The sequence below is a fragment of the Quercus suber genome, unplaced genomic scaffold, assembly GCF_002906115.3.
Source record: "Quercus suber isolate HL8 unplaced genomic scaffold, Cork oak 2.0 scaffold_261, whole genome shotgun sequence".
NCBI lineage: Eukaryota > Viridiplantae > Streptophyta > Magnoliopsida > Fagales > Fagaceae > Quercus > Quercus suber.
The window spans coordinates 242,881-269,386 of NW_027069717.1; the positions used below are offsets into that span (position 1 = coordinate 242,881).

General features: G+C 37.7%; 2 protein-coding genes and 1 long non-coding RNA gene across 3 annotated transcripts; 1 reads left to right on the forward strand and 2 right to left on the reverse strand.

Annotated features, from left to right (window-relative positions):
• Positions 1-2,968: 2,968 nt before the first annotated feature.
• Positions 2,969-4,619, forward strand: LOC136070809 (uncharacterized). Its single transcript, XM_065781256.1, has 3 exons — positions 2,969-3,497; positions 3,939-4,387; positions 4,491-4,619. The coding sequence occupies exons 1-3, from the start codon at positions 2,969-2,971 to the stop codon at positions 4,617-4,619; spliced, it is 1,107 nt and encodes a 368-aa protein (XP_065637328.1).
• Positions 4,620-17,925: 13,306 nt separating this feature from the next.
• LOC136070812 (uncharacterized) lies at positions 17,926-19,404 on the reverse strand. The gene is made up of 3 exons (XR_010632059.1): positions 19,262-19,404; positions 18,097-18,168; positions 17,926-18,004 (listed from the first exon to the last, which is right to left on the reverse strand). It is a non-coding gene; the product is annotated as an uncharacterized LOC136070812 (long non-coding RNA).
• Positions 19,405-20,759: 1,355 nt separating this feature from the next.
• Positions 20,760-22,707, reverse strand: LOC111985639 (uncharacterized). Its single transcript, XM_024017291.2, has 4 exons — positions 22,567-22,707; positions 21,401-21,472; positions 21,097-21,308; positions 20,760-21,008 (listed from the first exon to the last, which is right to left on the reverse strand). Exons 1-4 carry the CDS (start codon positions 22,621-22,623, stop codon positions 20,900-20,902), a joined length of 450 nt encoding a protein of 149 aa, XP_023873059.2. The 5' UTR covers positions 22,624-22,707; the 3' UTR covers positions 20,760-20,899.
• Positions 22,708-26,506: the final 3,799 nt, after the last annotated feature.

A 26,506-nucleotide genomic window follows, 5' to 3' on the forward strand; every position in this document is an offset into this window, starting at 1 on the left:
ATGACTTTCTTTAGCATAAACGTGTTTATTCTTATTCACTTGCCATCTAAATCTACTTTGGTATTTGTCTGATTCATTAAACCCCAATTTTTCCAACTCATTCTCTACAAATTTATTGTTTTGGGCTTTTTGGGCCTAAGTCCACCAACCTTTAGGCTAAGGACTCAAACCAGGTCCTTACAATTGGCACCGTCTGTGGGGAAAAAATTTTGGTGCTTCAGTGAGTTAAGCGTTCAACCATGGTAGGTTCAGGTCCACACCAGGCAGAATCCATAGGGTCTCAACATGAAAATCCTTTTGTCAACCTTGAGCGTAAAAGGAATCGGGAAGGGAGTGTGCATACTACCTAGACCAATAGGAGTCAGTCCTGGGGTAAGAGCCATCTCTCTCATGAGAAGGATACTAGAGCCCTGCAACTGGAGGTTGACCATCTGAAGAGAAAGTTGCGCCATGCACAGCGAAAGCAAACCTCCCTCCAACTCCGACGTTTCCTCTAATGATAGAGAGGATGCCAGTTATAGATGAAGGTCAAGGACCCCACCCAGCAAGTCTTTCTCCTACGATGAGGAGCACTATCACAAACGTAGGTATAAGAGCCCACCTCGCAAAGGCCTAGGAAATGACGCTATGAGCAAGACGTTGAACCAGATTTTCAAATCACCCTTCACGCATAGGATTGAAGGGACAAGACTTCCTTGGCGATTTAATCAGCCAACGTTCACCATCTATAATGGTCGAACAGATCCTGTAGAGCATGTGAGTCATTTCAACCAAAGAATGGTTATCCATTCCAAGGACGAAGCCTTGATGTGTAAGGTGTTCCCCTCTAGTCTAGGACCCGTGGCAATGAGATGGTTCGATGGCATAAGGACGAGTTCCATAGATTCCTTCAAGGAGCTCACCCAAACATTTGGCTCTCGTTTTATTACTTGTAACAGAGTTCCTCAGCCCTTAGATTCCCTACTATCCTTGTCCATGCGAGAAGGGAAACCCTTAAAAACGTACTCAGACAGATACTAGGAAATGTAAATGAGATAGATGGTGACTTTGATGATGTGGCCATTAGTACTTTCAAGGTTGCCCTCCCAACCGAGCACAATTTAAGGAAGTTTTTGACGGGAAAACCCGTCACCAGCGTGCACCAACTCATAGACCAGATTAACAAGTATAAAAGGGTTGAGGAAGACAAGGGAAAGGCAAGGCTAAGATTATCCCTCAAGAAAGGAAGGATTTCAGGTCGAACAGATACAATAATAATTGACCTCAGAGGGACTTTGCTGAGCAGCCAGGGCTTGTCAATACTCAGGTAGTTAATGCGGTGTTTCGAGAACCGGTGCACCAGGTTCTATAGAAGATCAAAAAATGAGCCATTCTTCAAGTGGCCAAATAAGATGGCAGGAAACCCCATCAGGCGCAATCAAAACCTTTACTGCCAGTACCACTAGGACCAGGGACACACTACTAAGAACTATAGGAATTTGTGGGATCATCTGGACCAACTGGTTTGAGAGGGAAAATTGAAGCAGTTTTTGCATCATTCTAGTGGTCTACAGGGACAAGCAAATCCAGAACCCCGGAGAGATGCTTCTTCAAGGCCTCATTTAGGTATGATAAATGTCATCTTTGCCACTCTAGGAAGGATCGATTCTTGTCCTTCCAGAGTGATGTCTGTGGCTCGACTGTCCGCTGAGGACACCAATCCGGAGCCGAAGAAGGCTAGAATGGATATCCAACTGATACTAAGTTTTTTGAATGAGGATAAGATTGGAACCATACAGCCCCATGATGACGCTTTGGTGGTCACAGTCAGGATTAGGGGGTATGATGTGAAGAGGGTGATGGTGGACCAAGGCAGTGGTGCTGAGATAATGTACCCCAACTTGTATAAGGGGCTGAACTTAGACTCGAGGACTTAACAGCCTACGATTTACCCTTAGTGAGTTTTGATGGGAAGGTTGTCATTTTGAGCGGCTAGATTAGACTATCCGTGCAGGCTGGTTCAAAAGTGGTAGAGGTGAACTTCATCGTGGTGGATGCTTATTCTCCCTACACAACCATTGTGGTCAGGCATTGGCTTCATACGTTAACAGCTGTCTCTTTTACCCTGCACCAAAAGGTAAAATACCCGTCGAGCGGCCAAATTAAAGAGATTATTAGGAGTCAACCCACGGTTAGGTAGTGCCTGGTGGCTGTCATCTTACATTAGCTTGAAGTTGAGTCCTCAGCCTTTGCTAAAAGGGGCTTATAGCAATTAAAAGTTTCGGAGTTGCCTGTCAATGGATTAGCCGAGGGGGCGAAATGTGAAGATTTAGAAACGGTTGTTGTAGGTGATGATCCAGAGAAGTTTTTTCTGATCAGAGCTCAGCTGCCTCCTCTAGAGAAGGAAGAATTGATAGAGTTTCTTAAGAGAAATGTTGTTTGCATGGAACGCTTACGAAGCCCTGGGGTGGATCCGAGCTTCATCTGCCATCATTTAAATGTTAATCCATCTGTCACCCCATAGAAGCAACCACTTTGGTGTTTGTCCAAGGATCACTTTGATGCTATCAGAGATGAGGTGAAGAAGCTCAAGCAGGCAAGGGCTATCAAGAAGGTTTTCTACCCTGAGTGGCTAGCCAACACTGTGGTGGTGAAGAAGAAGAGTGGGAAGTGGCGTGTGTGTGTGAACTTCACAGATCTAAATAAGGCTTGCCCAAAGGATCCCTTCCTTATGCTTAAGATAGATTAGTTGGTGGACGCAATTGTAGGCCATCCTTAGATAAGCTTCTTAGATACCTTTCAAGGATACCACCAGATATCGCTAGCCCTGGATGACCAAGAAAAGATAGCTTTTGTCACTCCCACTGGAAACTACCATTACAAGGTGATACATTTCGGTTTGAAAAACGCTGGGTCTACCTATCAAAGGATGATGACTAGGATATTTGAACCATAGTTGGGCAAGAGTATTAAGGTCTATATAGATGATATGGTGGTGAAGAGTAAGATGGTGTCCGAGCATGTAGGAGACACTGGGAACATTTTTGAAATTCTAAGGAAACACAAACTGCGACTCAATGCTTCTAAATATTCTTTCAAGGTCGGATCAGGGACGTTTTTGCGGTACATGGTTACATATCGCGGAATTGAAGTTAACCACAACCAAATTAAGGCAATCAATAGTTTACAACCACCACAGAATCCCAAGGAAGTCCAAAAGCTTACCAGAATGACTGCTACCTTGAATCGGTTTATCTCTCAGTCAGGGGATAGATGCAGACCCTTTTTCCTATTGATGAACAAGTGGAAGGGATTTGAGTGGATCGAGGAGTGTGCTTTAGCCTTCCAACAACTTAAGGATTATCTCTCTCGGCCACCTATCATGTCCAATCCTGAGATGGATGCGGTTCAATTTGCTTATATTGTTGTGGCCCCTCATGCTATAAGCTTGGTCTTGGTACAAGTTAATAGCGACATACAAATGCTAGTTTATTATGTGAGCAAGTCACTACATAAAGGTGAGATCTGTTATCTACCATTGGAGAAAGCCATTTTGGCAGTGATACATGCTACATGTAAAGTCCCCCATTACTTCCAGGCACACACAGTAGTTATCCTAAATCAGCGCCTGCTCAAAACTCTACTCTGAAATGTTGATTACACGAGAAAGATTGCTAAATGGGGCACAATCCTAGGAGCTTTTGACATCAAATACATGCATCATACCTCTATCAAGGGTTAAGTCCTTGTGAATTTGGTAGCCGAGTTTGCTGAATCCCCATTAAAATTAGAAACAGAGAAGCACAGCATGGATGGAAAATCGGTTGACATGGTCTCCTAACAATATCCCTTATCCTGGAAAGTGTACGTTGATGGTGTAGCAAATTAGAAGGGATTCGAAGTAGGGCTAGTTCTAATATCCCCCAAAAAGATTACTATTGAGAAATCATTGAGGTTAGACTTCTCTGCCACAAATAACGAAGCTGAATATGAGGCTCTACTAATGGAAATGACCATGGTTCAAAGAATAGGTGGAAAGGCAGTAGAGATGTTCTCAGACTTAAGATTAGTCGTTGGTCAAGTGAAAAAAGAGTTTGAAGCGAGAAATGGAAGAATGCAAGGGTACTTAAGTCAAATTAAACACCTGCAATCAGGATTCGAATCTTTCAACTTATTGCAAATCCCTAGAAGTGGAAACACACATGCTGATTCCTTAGCCACACTTGCAACCTTCTTGGCACAGAGCTTGCCTCAGGTCATCCTTGTAGAGGATTTGAACAAGCCCACAGAGGTGAAAAGAGAGGTGGTCCATGTTCACCAAGTTAGAGTAAGGCCTAGCTGGATGGACTCTATAGTACTATTCTTGAAGGAGGATATCCTACCCGAGGGGAAATCAGAAGCTGATAAGGTACGAAGAAAGACTTCTCGGTTCTGGTTGTTCGAGGACCAAAAATTATATAAACACTCTTTTTTTGGGCCATACCTGCTATGCATACACCCCGAGGCAATAGAATTACTCCTTGAGGACTTACATGAAGGAATTTGTAGAAGCCACACTGGAGGTAGATCTTTGTCGCACAGAGCCATTACTTAAGGCTATTGGTGGCCAAACATGCAAAAAGCAGCACAGGAATATGTAAGGAAGTGCGACCAATGTTAAAGGTTCGCACCAAACATACACTAACTGGGAGGAGTCCTTAATCCTCTGTCTAACCCTTGGTCATTTGCTCAATGGGACTTAGACATTGTAAGTACTTTCCCCAAGGCAACAAGAAATAAGAGATACTTGCTAGTTGGCACGGACTACTTCACTAAGTGGGTTGAAGCTGAGTTCTTAGCAAATATCAGGGATGTGGATGCCAAGAAATTTGTTTGGAAAAACATTATCACATGGTTCGGGGTCNCCACAAGCAAATATTAACCAACTTGTTCAAGAAAATTCAAAATTGTAGTTGCTCAAAGGAAATTGCTAATAGATAAGCTTATTTCTGACAAGTTTTTAGCAAAAGCCTCGTTTAAGAAATCGTTGCTAAGGTTTAGAATTAGATATTTGAAGTAGGGATAAGATCTCTAAAAAACAACATCTTAATTTTTTTTTTTGGATCAAAAGAAGGTTTTCAACCTCCGCCATAGTCAATCAAGAGATCCCTATTGATTTTGAAAGAATGAAGCCTAAATCTTAAACTACAAGAGTTAGAATTCTCCTCGACACCTTTTTAGTTTTTATATCCAAGCTCATGAAAAAAAAAAAAAAAAAAAAAAAAAAAAAAAAAAACAAACAAACAAAAGCAAAAGAAACTTCAAATTAAGTCCTAAGTGCTACTTCTTGGCCTTGGGGGGTCTTCTTTTTGGCTCGACTGGGAGGTAGGGACATCCTTGGCCTGAGGATCATTCTCTTTGGTCTTGACCTCTATCTCCTTTACTTTGGCCTTAACAGCATCCTTAGCCTGTAAGGGGGGCTTAATGTCCTTGCCCTTACATTTGTCTTTGGCCCCCTCAGCCCCTTGACCTTGATCACCAACTTGGCTGGATCCTTTTAAAGTCTCAAAGAGGGGGAGAGTAGCCTGTGCAGTTAGGGGCTGCACTAAAGACTCAGGAGTAATGGCAAAGAGAGATGGGAGGCCAACCAGGATTTCACAGATCTCGGGGTGGTAGTATACTTTCCTCGATTGCCTCCACTCCGAGTTTGCAGGAACTCCTGCAATGTTAAGGGCTTCTGCCCATGTTGCATCGCAATAATCCCTTCATACCTCGGCTAGCTCCTCAGTTAGCCTGGCTTGTGTTTCTTCCACGCTGAGGGTGTAGGATGCTTGTTTTTTAGCCTCTGATGCCTCCTTAGCCAACTGAGCTACCTCCTTAGCCTTCTAAAATTCTGCCTTCAACTCCAACACAAGTTGCCTTGAAGTGGCTAGCTCTATCTCAGTCTGATAAAGCAACTTGCGCTAGTCCTTAGCTTGAGTCTTGGCATTCTTTAATCCCGTCTGAGCACTCTTTCTTTCACTCTCCTCGACAGTCAGCTTGGAGAGTAGTTTCTTGTTTTCCTCCTTCATGGCCCCCAAGGCCTTTTCAATATCGAGATTGAGTTAGACCTCGTTCTTAACATCGTTTCGGGCCTCCTTGACCTATTCCTCGGCCATAAAGACCTCCTGGTGATCTGTACAAAAACAATATAGCAACCCCACGTGAACAAAAGAGAGAGAAAAAAACTTATTAGTACATAAATAAATAAAAAGTATGTGGCTGTGAACCTACCATGGCAAGGTCCCTTTTTAGGGACATTAAGAGGTCTTGCTACTTTAGCTTCCTTACAGCATCCATATCCTTGGGTAAAAGAAGTGGCTGCTCTAAGGCCTCAACTATATATGCAGAGTGACCTCTTTGGAAATCCCTGACAGAAGCGTTCCAAGGGATGGCAGCCCCATCAACCTCTAGCCGAGGAGACCAGGTGCATTACTGAAAGTGCACCTCGGCCACAGTTTTCTCCTCCCAGCTGTCCACAAAAGTGGACCTCTTATTCCTAGGGTTTTTGGCCACTTTCTGTTGTTTGGTACCCTTCTGAGGGGCCACCTCCCCTTCCTTAAGATCCTGCACTGGCCTCTTCTTCTTTAGATTTAGATTAGCGCACAATCCGAGGTTGGTAGGGAGTAAAGGGGGAGGAGATGGAAGAGTGGGAGGAACTTAGGACTTGGGGACTTTTTTCGAAGTTGACCCCTTGTTCCTTGTGGCCATGAGCTCCTTTAGGCTCTTGTACCCCTAGTTCAATGCCATCTCGTCTTCCTCTTCAAAGATGCTATCTGGACGGGCAATCACTAGTTACAGGGCGTGAACACCTGAATGCCTGTCAGGCTTATACTCAGCGTCTGAGATGTGAACTACTTAAGCCCGTTGAGTCTTCTCTTCTTCAAAGTGAAATTTGTCTATCTCCTCCTCGAATGATAAGTGTGAAGAGGCAGCCTCCTCCTTTGGTGTTACTACTACTTCAGGTAGAACCCGTTGAAGGGGCAGTATGACCGGAGGAAGGTCTTTTTGGGCTAGCAAGTTTGGGCATGACACATCAATCTGAGCCAACCGCAGGTCACCTGCTCTTATGGCGTGGCCTATTTCTTGATATATCTCCGAGATGGGCTTGAAGCCCAAGATCAAGTGGATGGCTCGCAACTACCTATCCTCACTTATGAAGATCTCGGACTTCAGCAAATAGTTGAGAGTTGCAATGTTAGTTAGACTAAGCCTGGGCGCTACTTGTCTCTTGTCTGCAAAAATAGCCAAGGAGCAAAACATGGTTAAAGAGTCAAAATCCATCATCAGAGAAAGCAAAACGAAGGAGAAATAATAACATAGTTAGGGTCAAAAGGTCTAAATCTCTTGCTAAGGAATCTAACTCTAAGGTGTCTCACCTGGCTCTCCCTTTCAGGCGGGGCAGTGAAGGCCATCATGCCACGCTCCTGAAGTTATCAGGTAATCATCTTTTATATCCTTATTAGATTTGGGAAGGAATGAGTCGAGCCTAACAATAGGTGATCTGGACTTAAGGTAAAACCTCGCGTAAGAGAGTGAATGGTACTCGTACATATGGACCACATCATGCTAGGTGAGCCCCAAACCAGATGCTCGTTTAGAGCATCGACGCTACCTAAGACCCTAAAGAGGTTGGGTGTGCACTGTTGATGACACAACCTATGGCTAATGAGATAGTCTCAGGTTACTCTTCCCATAGTGAGCGTCATTCCTCCTTCTATAAAAGCTATCATGGGAATGATGACTTCCCCCTTCTTCTCTATATGTTAATAGTTGGTCTGGATCACAATACCGCAGAGCAACGCCTTAAAGGCCTCAATTTTTGTAGTGGAGTCTACAAGGTGCTTAAATCTACCCATTTGGACAAACTACAAGGAAACGAATGAAGTTTTAAGGGAAAGAATATGAATTGGAAGGCTGAGGAGACCGGCCAAGAAGAAATGAACCTAAGAAAAGAAGAAACTTACGAAAATCAACACTTGTGGTGCCTCTGGTGCTTCTCAGAGGTTCAAATTTCAAAAGGAGAGGATCAAGGAATCTTGAAGGTTTAAGAGGAGTTGAAGATTTGAGAGCTAGGAATCTCTGAGAGCTTGAGAACTTGTGAAATGAGGGAAAATGATTTCCCTGGGTCCCTTATATAGGGGATGGGGTTGAGTGGGAGTTATCCCGCTCAAAATTCAAGGAGAAATGTCAACCGCAGGATCTGCGCCTCACCGTTGGATGCGGTAAGTAAAGTGTTGCCTGGAGCAATTAATGACACATCGCAGGCTCCAAAGCCCCAGTAACGGTTATGGGGCGCGCAAAACAGTACTCTCACACGTGTAATCCAAAGAAATGAGTGACCTTAAATTTTAACAAATCAAAACCCCACTTTTTCTCCTCGGATAAAAGGGAAAAACTGAAGTTTTGAGGGGCTATTGTAGGGATAAGGGCCCAAAATTGTATATTGGGCTTTGAGGCCTTAGCCGAGGACATTGATTGGTCTGAGGACGAATAAACAGTAGTGGGGATGTTTAGTTTAGAAGCCCATGAGTAAGATGCAAACGAAAAGATTAGGAAAGGTGGTCCGAGAAGGATTATCTCCTCGAATGAGCAAAGCATGGACCAAATATATATCTTATCATTTAAGGAGACCTTCCAGGACGTTCTACTGATAGGGGCATGTATTATGAGCATACATGAGGGATGGAAGCTTAAAATATCTAAGGAAAAGCTGCTGCCACCGCATTGAATGTTCTGCAGCTAATTTTTTGACCGCATTTATGTGGAGAAGACCCTTGAATAGTGCTGCCTTGACTATCCTAACTCATAGAGGGCCAAAGAGGGTGTCCGATGAGACAAGCACTCAAGTAATAGCTTGGATGGTCAAAAAATGGAGGGCCAAGATCAATCAAGGAGAGATATATAACATAAGGAACCCCTGAGAAAGAGGAGGATCAGAAAACTAAGAGAAAAAAGATTGTAGCATCAAGAACTGATCCTGTAATCCAACCTGAGAGAAATATATAAGAACTGATCTCCTCAAACTTTGCCGAGGACGACTTTCTTTAGCATAAACGTGTTTATTCTTATTCTCTTGCCATCTGAATCTACTTTGGTATTTGTCTGATTCATTAAACCCCAGTTTTTCCAACCCATTCTTTACAAATTTATTGTTTTAGGCTTTATAGGCCTGAGTGCACCAATCTTTGGGTTAAGGACCTAAACCAGGTCCTTACAAACAAGTTTCTTAAAAAAAAAAAAAAAATGTCTTAATGAACAGTAGCTCGACTAACCTATCTTTTAAACCTCTTCCCACCTTCCCCTACGTAAACACATATTCAAAGAAGCCAATTGTTTGTGTAGATGTTTTATCTAAACTTGGAAACTCTAATACTATAACTTCTTCTTTTTAATGATCCATTGCCTATGGTGGAAAAATTTCTAACCCTAGATAAGGAAAGAGTTTGTTGCAATAGAATTGTTACTTGTAGCTATTTTATGATATGCTCTTTTCTAACCCAAAATATATATATATATATATAGAGTTTAAACTTCTTTTTTTCCTTTAAAAAGATTTTTGGACTTGACTATTTTATTTTTTATTTTTTATAAAAGGCTAAAAAACTTTGGGGGAAAAAAAGTTTAGACTTGGGGACATTTTTTCTTTTTAAATTTTTTTCTGTATTACCCATGTGTACAATTCATTTAAAGTAGAATTTGAGATTTGGGCTATGGAGAAGGCTGTGGAGAACGAGAAATTATTTGCTCATCCCCGGTGGAGGAGTGACATGGTCCTCCTGGTGATATGTACCAATAGAAAGCAGCCATGTATTAAAACAAAAGCTGAGTCAGCGAGCACAGCTATTGCAATACTCCAGCCTTTTAAAAACAAATGCTGAAATACACTTTCACTTCTAATTCTACTTAGCCGCTTCACCAAAAATTCTAAAACCCAAAAATTTCCACATCGCCCAACTCTCTTCTCTCTCCCTCCCTACATCATTGAAGAAATTTTTCTTTGCATGAACAAGCTCTATGAGATTTTGAACTAACTTTGTTCTTGGGTTTAACTTGTTTAGGCTTGTTTCCCTCTTTTCCCCTATGACTGAAGTGGTTGCTAGAATCTAATGCTTACCATTGCAACTAACCATGACTAATCAAGGTATGTTACAAAGTCTCATTTCACTCTTCAAAGTATTATTTTCTTGCTCTATTTAGTCTCTATGTAGTTAATAATACAGTGCCTTCTATATGTTTGATAAAAAGCCCAAGATTAAAAAAAAAAAAAAGTATTAAAAGAATGAACTTTTTATTTTTATTTTCTTTCTATATAGTTTTCCTAACTATGAGCCCTTATTTTTAACTCTAGATTGCAGGTCTTTTATTTTAGAATGAGTCTTTAACTGAGACCTTAAGTTCAATATTATAACGTTGCTAGGTTCCTCTTTTTTCTTATTCTTTTTTCTTTTTCTTCCTTCTTTTTTTGTTGCATTTTGAATGTTTTTGTTGCTAATGCATTTGAATGTTGTGGTGTTTTTAATCATAGATATTCAAGTCAATAAGGAAGGTGTTGAAGATATTGAAACTGATGATGTGCTGAAATTGTCAGTGAGTTGTAGGCTACTCGTGGAATAAAAACACAAGGACCAAACAAAAGGCACCGGTGTGGTATCGACCAAGAACCCTCCGAATGTCAAGTTAGCAAATGAGAAATCTCTAAGAACTCTATAGTAAGAGAGTTGGGGATTTTTTGCGTACCTGAGAAAAGAGGAGGTTTGGTGTTTATATAGTGATGAGTGGCAAATTGGGATCCCTTCAAAGTAGGGATCTTTCCTAGTAAAGGAGATTTGATACTTAGGGTTTCCAAGATTTTAGGGTGTCTTTTCGTATGAAGAAGATATGGATCAGTAGTGGGTTTTTGTGCGTGTTATGCAAGATATTTCCTTATATGAGTAATCATGAGGATCACGCAAGGCCATGCTGGACCCGTCGGCTTTTTCTTCTATTGGTCTAAGGTCATCTACTGCTCCAAAGGTCTTCGTTGGTCAGTGCAAGGGTCGCACCCGTCGATTTCTAGAGAGAGAGACGCCCGTCACTTGAAGGGTTCGTCCATCTTTGCGACGCCGACGACTCCTCAAGTCGTCAGCTTACATAGGCATTTATTTTGTCAAAAATGTACCTATGCTTGGAATAGTGGTGCATAGTAAGGATGAAGCATATAAATTGTACAATGACTATGCCATACGAATTAGGTTTAGTGTTCGGAAAAAAAAAAACTCAGATATGCAAAAAAAGTTGTAAGACAACAAGACTATGTGTGTTCAAAAGAAGGATTCCCATGAGATAGTGACAATTTGGATGACAAGAAGTTCAAAAAATTACAAACTAGCACTAGTTGTGAAGCTAGTATCCAGTTTACAGTGACAAATGGTGAGTGGAAGGTTAGTCACTTCAATCCTACTCATAGTCATGAGCTTGCAAATCCAGAAGAAAGGCCATTTCTAAGGTCGAATCGAAAAATAACTGATGCTCAGCTAGGTGTTATAAAAACTTTCAAGAAAGCAGGTATAAGAGTAATAAGCACATATTCCTATTTAGTTGAGGAAGCTGGAGGGTTTGAAAATGTTGGGTTTATAAAACGAGATTGCTATAATGTGGTGAACAAGCAGAAGTTAATCAATGTTGAGGCTGGAGATGCTCAAAGTTTAGTTTACCACTTTAGACAAAAGCAAGCAGAAGATCCTATGTTTTTTTTATGCAATTCATGTTGATCAAGAAAATCGAATGACAATTTTTTTTGGAGAAATGGCAGATCAAGGATTGATTATGACTCTTTTGGAGATGTTATATGTTTTGACATTACATACTAAACTAACAAGTATAATATGATATGTGCCCCATTTGTAGTAGTCAACCATCATTGGAAGAATGTACTTTTTGGCTGTGCATTTTTATTGGATGAAACAGCTGTTTCTTTTACTTGGTTGTTTGAAACATTCTTAGAATCAATGTGAGATCAAAAACTAAAGACAATTTTTACTAACCAATGTCAAGAAATGAAGAATGCCATAAGAGTTGTGTTTCTTGATGCATGTCATTGCTTGTGCTTATGGCATATCTCAAAAAAATGCTACAGAATATTTACCAAGGCATTATGGGATTCCAGCATTCAAGAGTAGATTCATTAAGATTCTTTATAATTGTGAGACAGAATCAGAGTTTGAGTCTTCTTGGGATGCCTTACTTAGAGATTACAATTTGGTGGGCAATAAGTGGCTTCACATTTTATATGAAAATCAAGAAAGGTGGTGTTTAGTTTTTAGTCATAACATTTTTTCTGCCAGGATGAAAGCTTCATCAAGGAGTGAGAGTGTAAATAATGTTTTTCAACATATGGCGTGCAAAACAATGAGGCTAACAGAGTTTGTACACGAGTATGAGAAAGCTTTCAAAAAATATGTGGTTGGAAGAGTTAGAAGAAGATTTTCATTGCAAACAAGGTACATCTTCTCAAATAGTCAAGAATTGTGGATTTTTGGAACATGCATTATCTATTTATACTTGTACATTTTTCAAAAGATTTGAGTTAGAAATTGCTTCTACCTTGGGGATCACACACCAAGATGTATATTCTGATGGAGTGTCTTTTACCTATGAAGTTATTGAAGGAGATGGTCGGAGGGTTCATGTTGTTCCAATTTAACTCCTTAAATAATGTTGTTACATGAAGTTGTAAAATGTTTGAAACATTGGGGTTACTATGTCGACGTGCTTTGCAAATACCTATTGTGAAAAATGTCACCAAGCTGCTTGTTTATTATATTTTGAAAAGATGGACAAAAGATGCAAAGATAGATAGTGTTTTATGTGATCATGTAAAACCAGTAGGTGCAAATGATGAGTTGTCGTGACTTCACGCCGTAACGAATTAATGTGCTCGATTTATGAAATTTTCACATAAAGTGCAGCAACAACTCGACATACTGAAATGTGCAAAAGAAAAGTCCAAGAGATGATAGAATTAATTAAAAAAGATATGGAGCAATTAAATGTGGCTAGAGATGGTGATGAAAAAGAAAATAGGTTTGTTGCTAATAATGTCTTTGATTATGTTGAGAAGACAAATTGCTCTCTCAATAGTTAGCCAATATTAGATCCACCCAGTGTGTGACTGAAGGAGTCACAAATGCAAGACTCAAAAGCAACATGGAGAAGTGTAAAAGGAAGCCATTAAAAGATGTTACAAGATCAAGTAAATCTTTGTTCTTTTATTTAAATTTTATACTGGAAAAAAAAAAATGCTAGTAGTGTGGTTCAAATATTTATTTGTTGTGAGTAATGCCCATGATTTTCTCTCCTTTTTTTAGAACAATTGTCAACAAGAGGACTTTCAACAAGCTCTAGCAATGCCCCTAAAGGTATTGATTTTTTTTCTAAACAATTTTATATGGAGGACTTTCAAGTATTTTGATTTAAAAATGTGCTTACTCTTTATAAATGATGCACTGTATGATACACATTATCAAGTAAATCTTTATTGTACAAAGCTACAGGAATATAATTTCTTTCTATTGCCCTTTATTGTATGCACTTATCAATTTTTCTTATATATGTTACCTTGTCTATATTGCCTTTGGAATATTTGTCATTCATGTACCATATGCTGCACACAAGTCCTATGAAAATAACAATATTACTAGCTTTATCAATAATGATTGTCCTTTGAAACTATATATCTTTAGAACAACTGTCATCAATTCACAAATCTCAACCTATGCTCCACAATGTACAGGTCTTTGCCAGCCAATGCACCCATCTAGTGTACCCATGGATGAGAATTATAATAATCAAGTATGATCTAAGCCCCTTGCATCCTCTTTTTTTTTTTTTTTTTTAATGATCCCATATTAATCTCTTATAATATTTGATGGTATTCCTTCCTTCAGGCATGCCAACAACCATTAGTTCAAGTCATTTTCAACATCCAAATCAGGTAGAAGTAAATAAAAATAAATAAATAATTGATTTGTGAAATTGAATGTTCATTTAAAAAAATATCTAACATTTAAACTTGAGTTAATTTAAATGTAGAACCCCTTTTCCTATTGGAGCGGTACTTCTCCAAATTTCAACTTCATGAGCATGCTTCAAAGTAACGATTTCTTGACTCATTTAATTCAGGTAAATATACTTGTTGTTTCAATTTTTTATTCTTCATTAGTTATGTTTATTTATTTGTATCAATAGTTATCACCTTGTTACTAAGAACTGACAAATGTCCATCTCTATTTGTGTAGAATTCTTTCTCAAATGGTTTTCCAGGACTAAATCCTAGACAAAAATGATTTGACTTAGAAGTTATCTTATGAGTATTTATCTTGGAAGATTTTTGATAAATACTCAAGTTGGAAGATTAATCAAGTAACTAATGATTAGAGGAGTGAAAGCGGCAGGAAATGTTATTTTTGTATTTTGAAGGCAATGAATATAGGCCTAGTTATAGGAAATGTTAGATTATATTCCTTTTTGTATATTTTCTTTTGTTATGCCTTCTTATCCTTTAGTAAAAAATTGTATAGTTCCACATGTTATTTATCCGATTGAATATAACCATTGTAACACAAAAGACTTAATTTATTTTTAAATATCTTTCAGTACAATGGCTAACAAAAAGAAATAACATTCCTCTAATTCCCTACCAAAGGTTTTTCCTTTTCCTGAGAAAATTTTACAACTCACTAGTTGCATAGTTACAAGTTTTTTTTACACTACATGAAAGGAAATTGATTCAAAGTTTAACATCAGTCGCCTAATATCAACCAAAATTAATTCTGCCTCAACGAAGTAGTTTTTTCCATTTGTCAATGCATTCACTGATTCAACATCTTGACAGTTTACACATCTGATACAAACATCTCTACTCCATTGCATGGTAAATAGTAGCCTAAAAACGTGTAAGCTTGAACCCGAATAACATACTCTCTCAGACAAAGCAACAAACCAAAACACTCTGCATCTTTACCAACAATAACACCAGCAACAAATGTCCCATCTCCAAGATTGTCATTTAGTGTATCCTCATTGGTCCAAATTTCATGCTCCTAAATACAATTTCAAATGTTAGCAATCAAATACAATAAAGCTTCTTTTAGAAACACATTAAAGTTTCAAGCAGAAAACAAAAATAAAACACTAAAGAACAAAATGTAGAAGCACAATAATACTCCAACACATTCTTCCAATTAGTAATACCTTGATAGGACAATAACAAACTTTCTAACATGTTAGAATTTTAGCATTGTGCTCATTTTTTTTAAGATGAAGGAGCACCTTATTTTTTGAAGAGTCAATTCATCAAAACAAGACTTAAACTTCAATAAGAAATTGCCCTCTAATAACATTACCAACAAACTGCCCTACTATTCAACAAGTAAGTGTCACTTCTAAAAAACAATTCATGTACTTGGGAACAACAAGCTGCCCAACATTACCAAACTGTCTATGATTAAAAACACCTTCCTAATTAACTCTAATATCTTCCACACCTTTCTCATTGACTTTAATATTTATAATTAAAAACATCACAACATTCAAATGCATCAGCAACAGCAAAATTCAAATGCAAAAAAAAAAAAAGAAAAAAAGAAAAGAAAAGAGAGGAACCCAGCAACGTTATAATACTAAACTTAAGGTCTCAATTAAAGACTCATTCTAAAATGAAAGACCTGCAATCTAGAGTTAAAAACAAGGACTCATAGTCAGGAAAAGTAAACAGAAAGAAAATAAAAATAAAAATAAAAATAAATACTTTTTTATCTTGAATTTTTTATCAAACATGTAGAAGGCACTATATTATAAACTACATAAAGACAGAACAGAGTAGGAAAATAATACTTTGAAGAGTGAAATTAGACTTTATAAAATAACTTGATTAATCATGGTTAGTTGCAATGGTGGGTATTGGATTCCAACAACCACTTCAGTCATAAGGGAAAAGAGGGAAACAAATCAGAACAAGTTAGACCCAAGAATAAAGTTAGTTCAAAATCTTAGAGTTTGTTCATGCAAAGAAAAATTTCAATGATGTAGAGAGGGAGAGAGAAGAGAGTTGGGCGGTTTGGAAATTTTTGGGTTTTAGAATTTTTGGTGAAGTGGCTAAGTAGAATTTTTGGAAATTTGTTTTTAAAAGGCTAGGGTATTGCAGCTGACTCAACTTTTGTTTTGATACGTGGCTGCTTTCTATTGGTACGTATCACCAGAGGACCACGTCACTCCTGCACCCGGTGGAGCAAATAATTTCTCGTAGAGAACACTAAAAATAATGAATTTTGGTGTTGCGCATGACACGTGTTTTAAATGCGTGTTTGCTTCATATTTACGAAAAAGAAAAGAACCGAAGCGAAGCCTTGGAAATATCAAAATAATAGTAATACTTATAGGAACAGAGGAAGGGCAGAAAAGCCTTGGAAAATCGGAAAGTATCAAATTTGCGATTTTTTAGATCTTCATCTTCCTGGTTTTGTTGTTATGGCTGTGAACCCTCAACTGTTCCCAAATGGAATGCCCGTTCCTTTCGTCAACGAGTTGTTTGTTTTGGCCAGAGACGGTGTCGAATTCGAAGTCGACAAGATCCCTGGGTCTGTTTCTTCTTCTAACTTTTGGTTTTTCTTATTGTTTTTAACTTAACATGCGAAATGTCAAACTTTTTATATCCTTAACGATGATCTCATTGCTTTCTTTTCTTGTTTCAATTTAAATATATAATAAGACAATTTATATTCTTTCACAACTCCTTCTAGTTAGTTCTTAGTTCTCAACCCAAAAAAAAAAAAAAAAAAAAATAAATTAACATGAACATAGGGAAGGGTTTTTTTTTTTTTTTTTTTTTTTAATAATTTTTTTCAATTCAGCACTGTATTAGGTTTTTAATAGGATTCTTGGATTGGGTTTGATATTTTAGGGGTTTAGGATGGTTAGTTCATAAACAGATATAGGTTTTTGATGGCTATTTGGTATCAAAACAGTGAATTGAATAATTAAAAAAAAAAAAAACATAAACTCTAACCCTAGGCAAGGATGCTTAGGTTTCTAAGATTACACTGGGGAAAAGAGAAGGCAATCTGCAACCACACCCACAAAGCTATAAGAAAAGCTGCTAGAGTTTTGTTAAACTCTCAATCTCTATATGAATTTGGTTGGTTATCTAAGGCCTTAAGAAATAGAAGAACTATTAAAGGAAGCTATGAGAATAGAATAGAAAAAAGGACTTGAAAATTAAAAAGAAGACTCATGGGCTTGGTACAGCCAGTTAATTCTCATTTTAGAAAATCTTGAATTTGCCAAATTATGCATCTTACAAAGACTAGTCAATGACCAAAAAAAAGCTTCTGAATGGTGCCAATTAGGTCCCTCATCAAAACTAGACTCCAATTCTAGAATCTCCTTGTTTGATCTTGAGCTCTATGCTAGTTTCATCACTCTCAAGAGGTTGGAATTGAAAATTTAATAGAGCAAATCAAAGAAATGATGATCAATGCTGCCTAAAGCATGGAGTTTATTTTACTCAGAAGATCATATCATAAGTAATTGGGTTATGGTTTTTTATTTATTTAGACTTGAATTATGTAACAATGGTTTTGGGTATTTTTCTCTATGAGGGTTTATCAGACCAGCTTGATTGCAGGACTTTCTGACATTCATTTTGTTGAAGTCCAAGAAGACTTAACAGTATTTCTGCTGGCACAACTTGTACACACACACTTTAGACCAAGGAACACGTAAGCCCCTTTTGAGGGCCTTTTTAAACCCCAGATAACAATCCCAGCTGCAAACAACAATGCTTGATAGCATGATTTTTTCTTTGTTGGATTTCAATTATGATAATTACTTGGTTGAAATTCAATTAGTGACACTGGATTTTTTTTTTTTTTTTTTTTTTTTTTTTTTTTCCACAGCCACCTTCCTTGAACAAAATCTTGAATGAGTGAGTCGAGTAAAGTGCCCTGTTTTGGTTTTCTGGGACCACCTAAATTAAATTAAGGAGATAATCAGAATCTTGGAAATAGGATAGGAAAGGGTCTACATCCATCAAGTCTAGAACTCTCACTGATTACTTACAGGTTCCACTTGACCAGAAATGTTGTTGCAGAAAAATATAGGTTGATTAAATTTTTCACCGTGAACATAAAGCTGCAAAACAAAATCATCCATGAATCGGTAAAATGTCAATACATGGTTGTAGATAGACATAGCCTGACACCTCAAATTACATGCCCAATTCCACAAGCAAAGAGATTTTCTGTTACAAGGCTTGAAGCAAAAACATAGCAATATTTGCATGACAGCAAACAATGTCATGAATGAAGCCCAAACTTTAACCAAGCTTCATATTACATCAAAAAGATGCGCAATATGCAACTTCATCACCATAACCATTTCCTAAAACAATGGTCCAATATATATATATATATATTTTGACAAGTAAAAAATGGTCCAATATAAATTAACACTGAGTCACTGACTAACTCCTCATCTTCATATGATCCAATGTGCAATTTCATTGTCATTACTAATGCAGCCAAGATAGTAAATATATAGCATTAGAATAAATGACCACAATGGAAAATCTACTTCGCTACCCAAAAAATTAAATAGAAAATCTCTCCCTCACCCTCTCTGGCTTGTTGGCAATACTAGTAGCTAAAACCACATCTTTTCTCCTGGTTGGCTCACCATTCAATTGAACTTTCACAATTTTTCACCATGGGGTAACAGAAAAAAAAGATGAAAAGGGATTTTAAACAAAGGCAAACTAAGCCTGTGGAATGTTATATTCAGCCAACTTTAAAACAAATCCTAGAGCTAACAAATATGAAAGGGATGACCATTAAGCTGCTATAGGAATGGAGGTATGAAAAGAGGTAACTGAAATGGTAAAAGATATAGCCCCAAGCAAAACCAACCACCCAAATTGAAAACGCAAACTCAAAGAGGTCATTAGGCAGTTTCTTCACCAAAAAGCCAACTTACATTAAGAAATCAGGCATCAAATGTGAGGGCCATGTTCATGCACTTTCAGGTACTAGTTTGGGCTTACAGGTCACTGAACCTACTCCACTGCCCATTGACCCAGTTCATGTGTTACAGAGTTAGTATTTATTTTCAAAGAGGTCATTAGGTGCATTGCAACTTCTTTTAACTTCAAAGAATAAAAAAATTATAAGACATGGCAATAAAACGAGGACAAAAAAGGAGCACAAAAGTAATAACAAGTATTACATACCAGGGGTATATCAAAAGCAGTAACGTTCCCTACAGGCTTATTTGCAACAAAGACCATGCGTATATTTGACAAGTAAATTGTTCCCTTTGCCTTAAGGTGACCTCCGTGAGATCTGAAAATACAAGGTGAGAGTCAGTTAACCTGAAAAATAAACCATTAAAAACTAACTCAGCATTAATAGTCACTCAGTTATATGAGTCTCGAGATGATGATAGAGCTGTCAGCCCCCTGAAGGCGAAATTACAAAACCCCACTCACTTATTGCACCCACCCGTTACATATCACGCTTAAATTTAGGTCATGATGATATGAACGCCACACATCCACACCCCAACATCACTTTATTAGGTTCTTGTAAGAATGAAACTTTCCAAACTTAAAAAAAAAAAAAAAAAAAAAAAAAAAANGTCATCATCGCTGTTATCTCCATCCCCACTGTTTGATCTGATTACCCTCCAATCTCTGCGCTATCTCCATACCCACATGTCGCCGCTGATCTCGTGCTCTTCGTCCACTCCTTTCCTTTTCACTGTCTCTCTCGTGCTCTCTGTCCACTCCTTCTTACTCTTTCATTTTCACTCTGCCTCTCTGTTTCCCTTTCTCTGTGCATCTCGGTTCGTGGGTCTTGGGTGTGGCTGGGCTGCGGTGGTTTTTCCTGGATCGTGGGTCTCTATGGTGGTTCGTGGTGGGTCTCTATGGTGGTTCAGTGAGTGGATTTTGCAATTTGATATTGGGGAGTTTTAATTTCAGTAGTTTTGATTGATTTTGGTGGGTTCTTGATTTCGATGGCTGGGTTGTGGGTTGATCGGGGTGGTTTTGGGTCTTTGTTGTGATGTTGTGATTCTTTGATTTGGATGATTTTTTGATTTTGTGGCTTGGATGAGGAGGGTGTTTTTTTTTTTTTTTTTTTTTTTTTTTTGCCGTTGTTTGTGGTTACGCGATGGTGGGTAGATATGGTAGTTGTGAAATGGGTGGGTGGATATGGTGGCCGGCAGCGCTGGGTGTGAAAGAGAGACAGAGGAGAGAGTCTCAGAGAAAGAGACTGGAAAAATAAAAAAGATAAAAAATTGATAAAGAAAAAATATTTAAATGAAATATTAAAAAATAGAAGTTTTGATAAAAAAGATATTGTAAAGTGGAATGTTATATGTTATAAAATTGAGATTTGAGGGAATAAATGCTAAATTTTTTGCAATCCTCGATGAAGATGCTCTAAGCTGTTACAATGTGACAGCTTACAGTAGCTTAGATGCTAAATTTTTAGCCTCTTTGATATATCATGCTTTTGTTGTTTGCATTGCTAAAATATAACTTTTTAGCATTTTAACAGCTTTGTTGGGAGTGCTCTGAAAAATTAAAAATAAAAATAAAAATATAGTGTGCATCTTTTAACACCGCCAAGCTCCACAAAGTGAGTTGGAGTCAACCTTTTAGTTTATTTATATTTGACAGAAAGGTGATGTAATTAGGAAAAGTATCACTGCCAAAACAATAAAAATTATGAACAAAAGGTACTGTTATTATGAAACAGAGAATAAGTGGCTTCTATGCAGTTTTAGTCACACATCATACTAGTATTAATTTATTTATAGGATTTTCTTCAAACATGTAATCATATGCTATACACACAAGATTAAATTAAATAGAATGCTCGGCAGGCTGGGACTGGTATGTCCGCCTCCTAAGTTGAGACTCAGCTGTTGGTTGCTGCAAAAAGATTCTTGTTGGATCATTGGGATCAACGTATCTGCAAAATGACACAGATTTTTAATCAGTTATCCCTTCATGTATTCCTCGAATACATAAAAAAATACAAGAGAGAGCATTTCACATACGCGGATCTCATCATTTCATCAACAGGAGTTTGTGCTGCTTGCAAAGGATCCACACGAGGCTCTGTTGCCGAACTATACTGTTGATTGTATTGTCTCACTGAAGAGATCAAATTGAAAAAGAGTGGAACAAAGGTTCCACAGCCACCTTCCTTGAACAAAATCTTGAATGAGTGAGTCGAGTAAAGTGCCCTGTTTTGGTTTTCTGGGACCACCTAAATTAAATTAAGGAGATAATCAGAATCTTGGAAATAGGATAGGAAAGGGTCTACATCCATCAAGTCTAGAACTCTCACTGATTACTTACAGGTTCCACTTGACCAGAAATGTTGTTGCAGAAAAATATAGGTTGATTAAATTTTTCACCGTGAACATAAAGCTGCAAAACAAAATCATCCATGAATCGGTAAAATGTCAATACATGGTTGTAGATAGACATAGCCTGACACCTCAAATTACATGCCCAATTCCACAAGCAAAGAGATTTTCTGTTACAAGGCTTGAAGCAAAAACATAGCAATATTTGCATGACAGCAAACAATGTCATGAATGAAGCCCAAACTTTAACCAAGCTTCATATTACATCAAAAAGATGCGCAATATGCAACTTCATCACCATAACCATTTCCTAAAACAATGGTCCATATATATATATATATATATTTTGACAAGTAAAAAATGGTCCAATATAAATTAACACTGAGTCACTGACTAACTCCTCATCTTCATATGATCCAATGTGCAATTTCATTGTCATTACTAATGCAGCCAAGATAGTAAATATATAGCATTAGAATAAATGACCACAATGGAAAATCTACTTCGCTACCCAAAAAATTAAATAGAAAATCTCTCCCTCACCCTCTCTGGCTTGTTGGCAATACTAGTAGCTAAAACCACATCTTTTCTCCTGGTTGGCTCACCATTCAATTGAACTTTCACAATTTTTCACCATGGGGTAACAGAAAAAAAAGATGAAAAGGGATTTTAAACAAAGGCAAACTAAGCCTGTGGAATGTTATATTCAGCCAACTTTAAAACAAATCCTAGAGCTAACAAATATGAAAGGGATGACCATTAAGCTGCTATAGGAATGGAGGTATGAAAAGAGGTAACTGAAATGGTAAAAGATATAGCCCCAAGCAAAACCAACCACCCAAATTGAAAACGCAAACTCAAAGAGGTCATTAGGCAGTTTCTTCACCAAAAAGCCAACTTACATTAAGAAATCAGGCATCAAATGTGAGGGCCATGTTCATGCACTTTCAGGTACTAGTTTGGGCTTACAGGTCACTGAACCTACTCCACTGCCCATTGACCCAGTTCATGTGTTACAGAGTTAGTATTTATTTTCAAAGAGGTCATTAGGTGCATTGCAACTTCTTTTAACTTCAAAGAATAAAAAAATTATAAGACATGGCAATAAAACGAGGACAAAAAAGGAGCACAAAAGTAATAACAAGTATTACATACCAGGGGTATATCAAAAGCAGTAACGTTCCCTACAGGCTTATTTGCAACAAAGACCATGCGTATATTTGACAAGTAAATTGTTCCCTTTGCCTTAAGGTGACCTCCGTGAGATCTGAAAATACAAGGTGAGAGTCAGTTAACCTGAAAAATAAACCATTAAAAACTAACTCAGCATTAATAGTCACTCAGTTATATGAGTCTCGAGACGAGGAGAGAGCATGTGGGTTTGGAGAATAACGGCGGTTTGGCAAGCTATGGAGGGCTTGCCTGAGAGAGAGACACCAAAAGGAGAGAAGGACGGAGAGCATGAGAGAGAGTGACAGAGGAGAAGTGAGAGAGGAGAGAGAAGAGACTTAAGACAACACAAAAGAGAGAGAGAAAGAAATTAATAAAAAAATTATAGCATAGTGCTATAGTGCGGTCTTATTTTTGAGATTGCATTGTAGCAGTATTGCAAAACTTTTGGCATATACAATCTTTGATGGAGCACATTTTTGGGTCAGAAATGCTAAAAAATTAGCATCTTTTAGCATATACAATGCTTTTACTGTAGCTACAATTTTATAAAAAATATTAATTTTTTATTCTATTCTCTCTCTTCTTTTCTTAAAAAAATATTTATTTCTCTTTCTTTCTCTTTTTTCTCAATGCTTTCTTCTTCTCCTCCACCCATTTCCATATCTATCACTTTCTTTCTCACTTCTTTTTTCTCTTGCTTTCTCTTCTTCTCCTCTAGCTCAAACTCTCTAAAATATATATATATATATATATACATACACATATATACATAGATCAGTGGTGGCATGTGATGGTTGGTTTGGTAGTTGTGGTGATGGTGGATGTTGATTTTGGGTCATGGGTTTGGTGGATGTGGTGGTGGTAAATGATTTTGGGTTGTACTTGTGGGTTTGGGTTTTGGGTGGCTAATGGTAGTTTGGGTTTTGGGTGGAGTGGCTGATTATTTATTTATTTATTTTTTTAATTTTCCGGTGGTGGCTGTGTGGGTTTGTTGGGTTGAGAGAAAGGTGGGTTTGGTGTTTTTGGATGTGGTGGCTAATGGTAGTTTAGGTTTTTGGGTGGGGTGGATGATTTGTTTTTTAATATTTCAGTGGTGGTTGTGTGGGTTAGGTAGATGGGTTTGGTGTTTGGGTGTGGCAGCTAATGGTAGTTTGGGTTTTTGGGCGGGGTGGTTGATTTTTTTTTTTTTAATATTCCGGTGGTGGTGCCGTGGTGGTTGTGTGGGTTTGTTAGGTTGAGAAGAGGTAGTTGGATTTGGACTGTTTGGTGTTTGATGGCTTCTTTGCTCCTACTTTAAAGAAGAGAGAGAGATATATATATATATATATAGGTGGGAAGAGATAAATAAATAATAAAGAAAGAATATTTAAATGAGGTGCTCAAAAAAATAGAAACTTTGATGTTGGGTGTATAAAGTGGTATGTTAAAATAGATAAAGCAGTGTTTTGAGATGTTAAAAACTAAAATATTTGCATTCTTTGATGAGAATGCTCTTATAAAAGTGATGGTGTAAAATGCATTTTCTAGATAAAAACTCACATATATATATATATATATATATCTATTAAAAATAGGGTTGTCCAACCCACCTGGCCACCCGCCCAAAAATGCATTTTCTAGATAAAAACTCACATATATATATATATATATATATCTATTAAAAATAGGGTTGTCCAACCCACCTGGCCACCCGCCCGTACCCGACCCGCTTCCACCCGATTCGACTGCTCTGGTGGTCGGACGCGGGTCTCGAGCTCCAAAACCCGACGCTGGTAGGTCGGTTTCGAGTCCCCTCCTTCAAAACCCGTGAAACCCGACCCGCCCAAAGAGCATGAACATTCTGGTAAATTCTCTAGCTTTTCGACGAGATTTCAGCTTGATTTCGTCAACCAAAACAATCAGATCCGGCATAAATACAACAGATCCAGCGATTCTCAGCACGATTTGGGGGAAAAAATCATCGAATTTGACAAAATCTCTGCCAAATCCGGCTAGATCTCACCGGATCTTGGCTGGATCGGGCGAGATCTCGTCGATTTTCAATGGTTTTCGGTGGGTTTTAGCTTCACCTGAAACCGATCTCACCGACGGACATCCGACCCGCAAAACCCGACCCACTTAACCCATGGACAGCCCTAATTAAAAATAAGGTAGGGATAGGTGGCTAGGACAAGATGAGTTTCTGATGGAGAAGTAATCTATGCGTTTTGCTGTGTGTTGCGTGCTAAAAGAATCAATACTAGATTGATCAGCATATTGGTTTTTTAAATAGTGATATTGGGATGACAAGCAGCAATGGAAGTACAATTCTGTTGTTTGTGAGCTTGGAAGAAAAGAGTCGTTCTTCTGAACTTGTTTTCTGGTTCAAATTGTGATGATCATCAGTGGTTACAGTTGCACTAGCATGGAGGCATACATGAAAACTGATCTTGCCTACCCTACCCTTTCTTTAAAATAAAATAAAAAGAAGAAAACGTCTCGTATGCAAGACGAGACATTTTTATGCCACTATGTCATTTTTGTTTTGGAGGCATATGATACAGAAGTTTTGTTTATGCCACTCTGTCATTTTTATGTCTCGTATGCCACTAGCGTGGAGGCATACGAGACATTTTTGTCTACGGAATTGAACAGAAGTTTTGACATCTACTGTTGGCATGAAAGACGAGAACAAAGGTCATGTTGTTCAAAAGGCCAAGGTGGTTTTTTCTTTTTCTTTGGGGAAAGGGGTGGGGTGCATTTGGGTATCTCGATTTAGTTTGTTAAATTTGCTTAAAAAAATTATGATTATTTTGGATCTCTTTCTTTTTTGATTTTTGACTTTCAAAACCCCATAACCCAAGCTTTTTCAAAAAATTCAAATCATAACTTTTTTGATTTGTGTTATGTTATGTTTTGGTGGTAAAAGTTGTTTTTTAACAGAAAAAAGAAAAAAAAAAAAAGAAAAAAAAAAGTTGTTTTTTAAAAGTTGTTACGCAAGTTTGGAAAGGTGTGTGTCCAAGCTTTATGGAGCATATCATCTTAAAAGAAGGGTGTACGTAGCAGCTGTGTTTGTTCTCCCTATTATTGTTTTGTTTTTCTCTATTGTTGCTCTTTTTCAGTTGCTGGTTTATAATGTATTTTCTCATCCCAAAAAAAAAGTTGTTTTTTAACAGAAAAGCCAAATGTGGGATAACAGAGACCGAATAAAGCTAAACACAGGTGAATAAAGTGTTAAGTAAACCATGGGTAGTTAAAGTAAAAATGGGCCAAACTTCAGATGGATTTACCGTAATTTTCCCTTTTATTTTACTTTTTGAAACAAATGTAAGAGAATGTAGTACAGTTATATCCATGTTTGATTTGATTTTACTTTTTGAAACAAATGTCAGAGAATGTAATACAATAATATCCATGTTTGATTTCATTAAGAATCTAAAACAATTCCCAAGATAATGAAATCTTATATTTGGTTTATTAGAGCATCCGTAGCAGATGTTCTAAAAATTATGTCATTTTACCACACTAAAGGCCTACTTTATTATTTTACCACATCATTTTACAATATCCTATTTATCAGATGTTTTATAATTCAATTCTATACATTAAAATAATATTTACTACACATTAAAATAATATTTATTACAACACACCAACTCATCAACAGCCACAAAGAGATGAGAGAGAGAGGAATAAAAAAAGAAAAAAAATTTTACCACACCATTCCGTACCGTGGCAAATTTGCCACGGTACTGTTCAATATTGCAAAAGATATAAGATTTCCCACATCTGCTAAGGAGCTCAATTTGGGTTTGGTGTGGGATATGTGCCAAATATTTAGCATTTGGCACATATCCCACATCTACTGTGGGTGCTCTTAGTATCTTTATACAACATAGACTTGAAATACCTTCTTTTTTCTTTTTTTTGAGGACCAGACTTG

Excerpts from the sequence above, each read along its gene's own strand:
- LOC136070809 (XM_065781256.1), top strand. The coding sequence starts at position 2,969 with ATGGTGGTGAAGAGTAAGATGGTGTCCGAGCATGTAGGAGACACTGGG. Across the intron at positions 3,498-3,938 it reads GAGCAAGTCACTACATAAAG|ACTTCTCTGCCACAAATAAC; the intron begins GTGAGATCTGTT and ends CATTGAGGTTAG. Across the intron at positions 4,388-4,490 it reads GGAAATCAGAAGCTGATAAG|AATTACTCCTTGAGGACTTA; the intron begins GTACGAAGAAAG and ends CCGAGGCAATAG.
- LOC111985639 (XM_024017291.2), bottom strand. The coding sequence starts at position 22,623 with ATGGTCTTTGTTGCAAATAAGCCTGTAGGGAACGTTACTGCTTTTGAT. Across the intron at positions 21,473-22,566 it reads CTGCTTTTGATATACCCCTG|CTTTATGTTCACGGTGAAAA; the intron begins GTATGTAATACT and ends TTTGTTTTGCAG. Across the intron at positions 21,309-21,400 it reads TTTCTGGTCAAGTGGAACCT|GTGGTCCCAGAAAACCAAAA; the intron begins GTAAGTAATCAG and ends AATTTAATTTAG.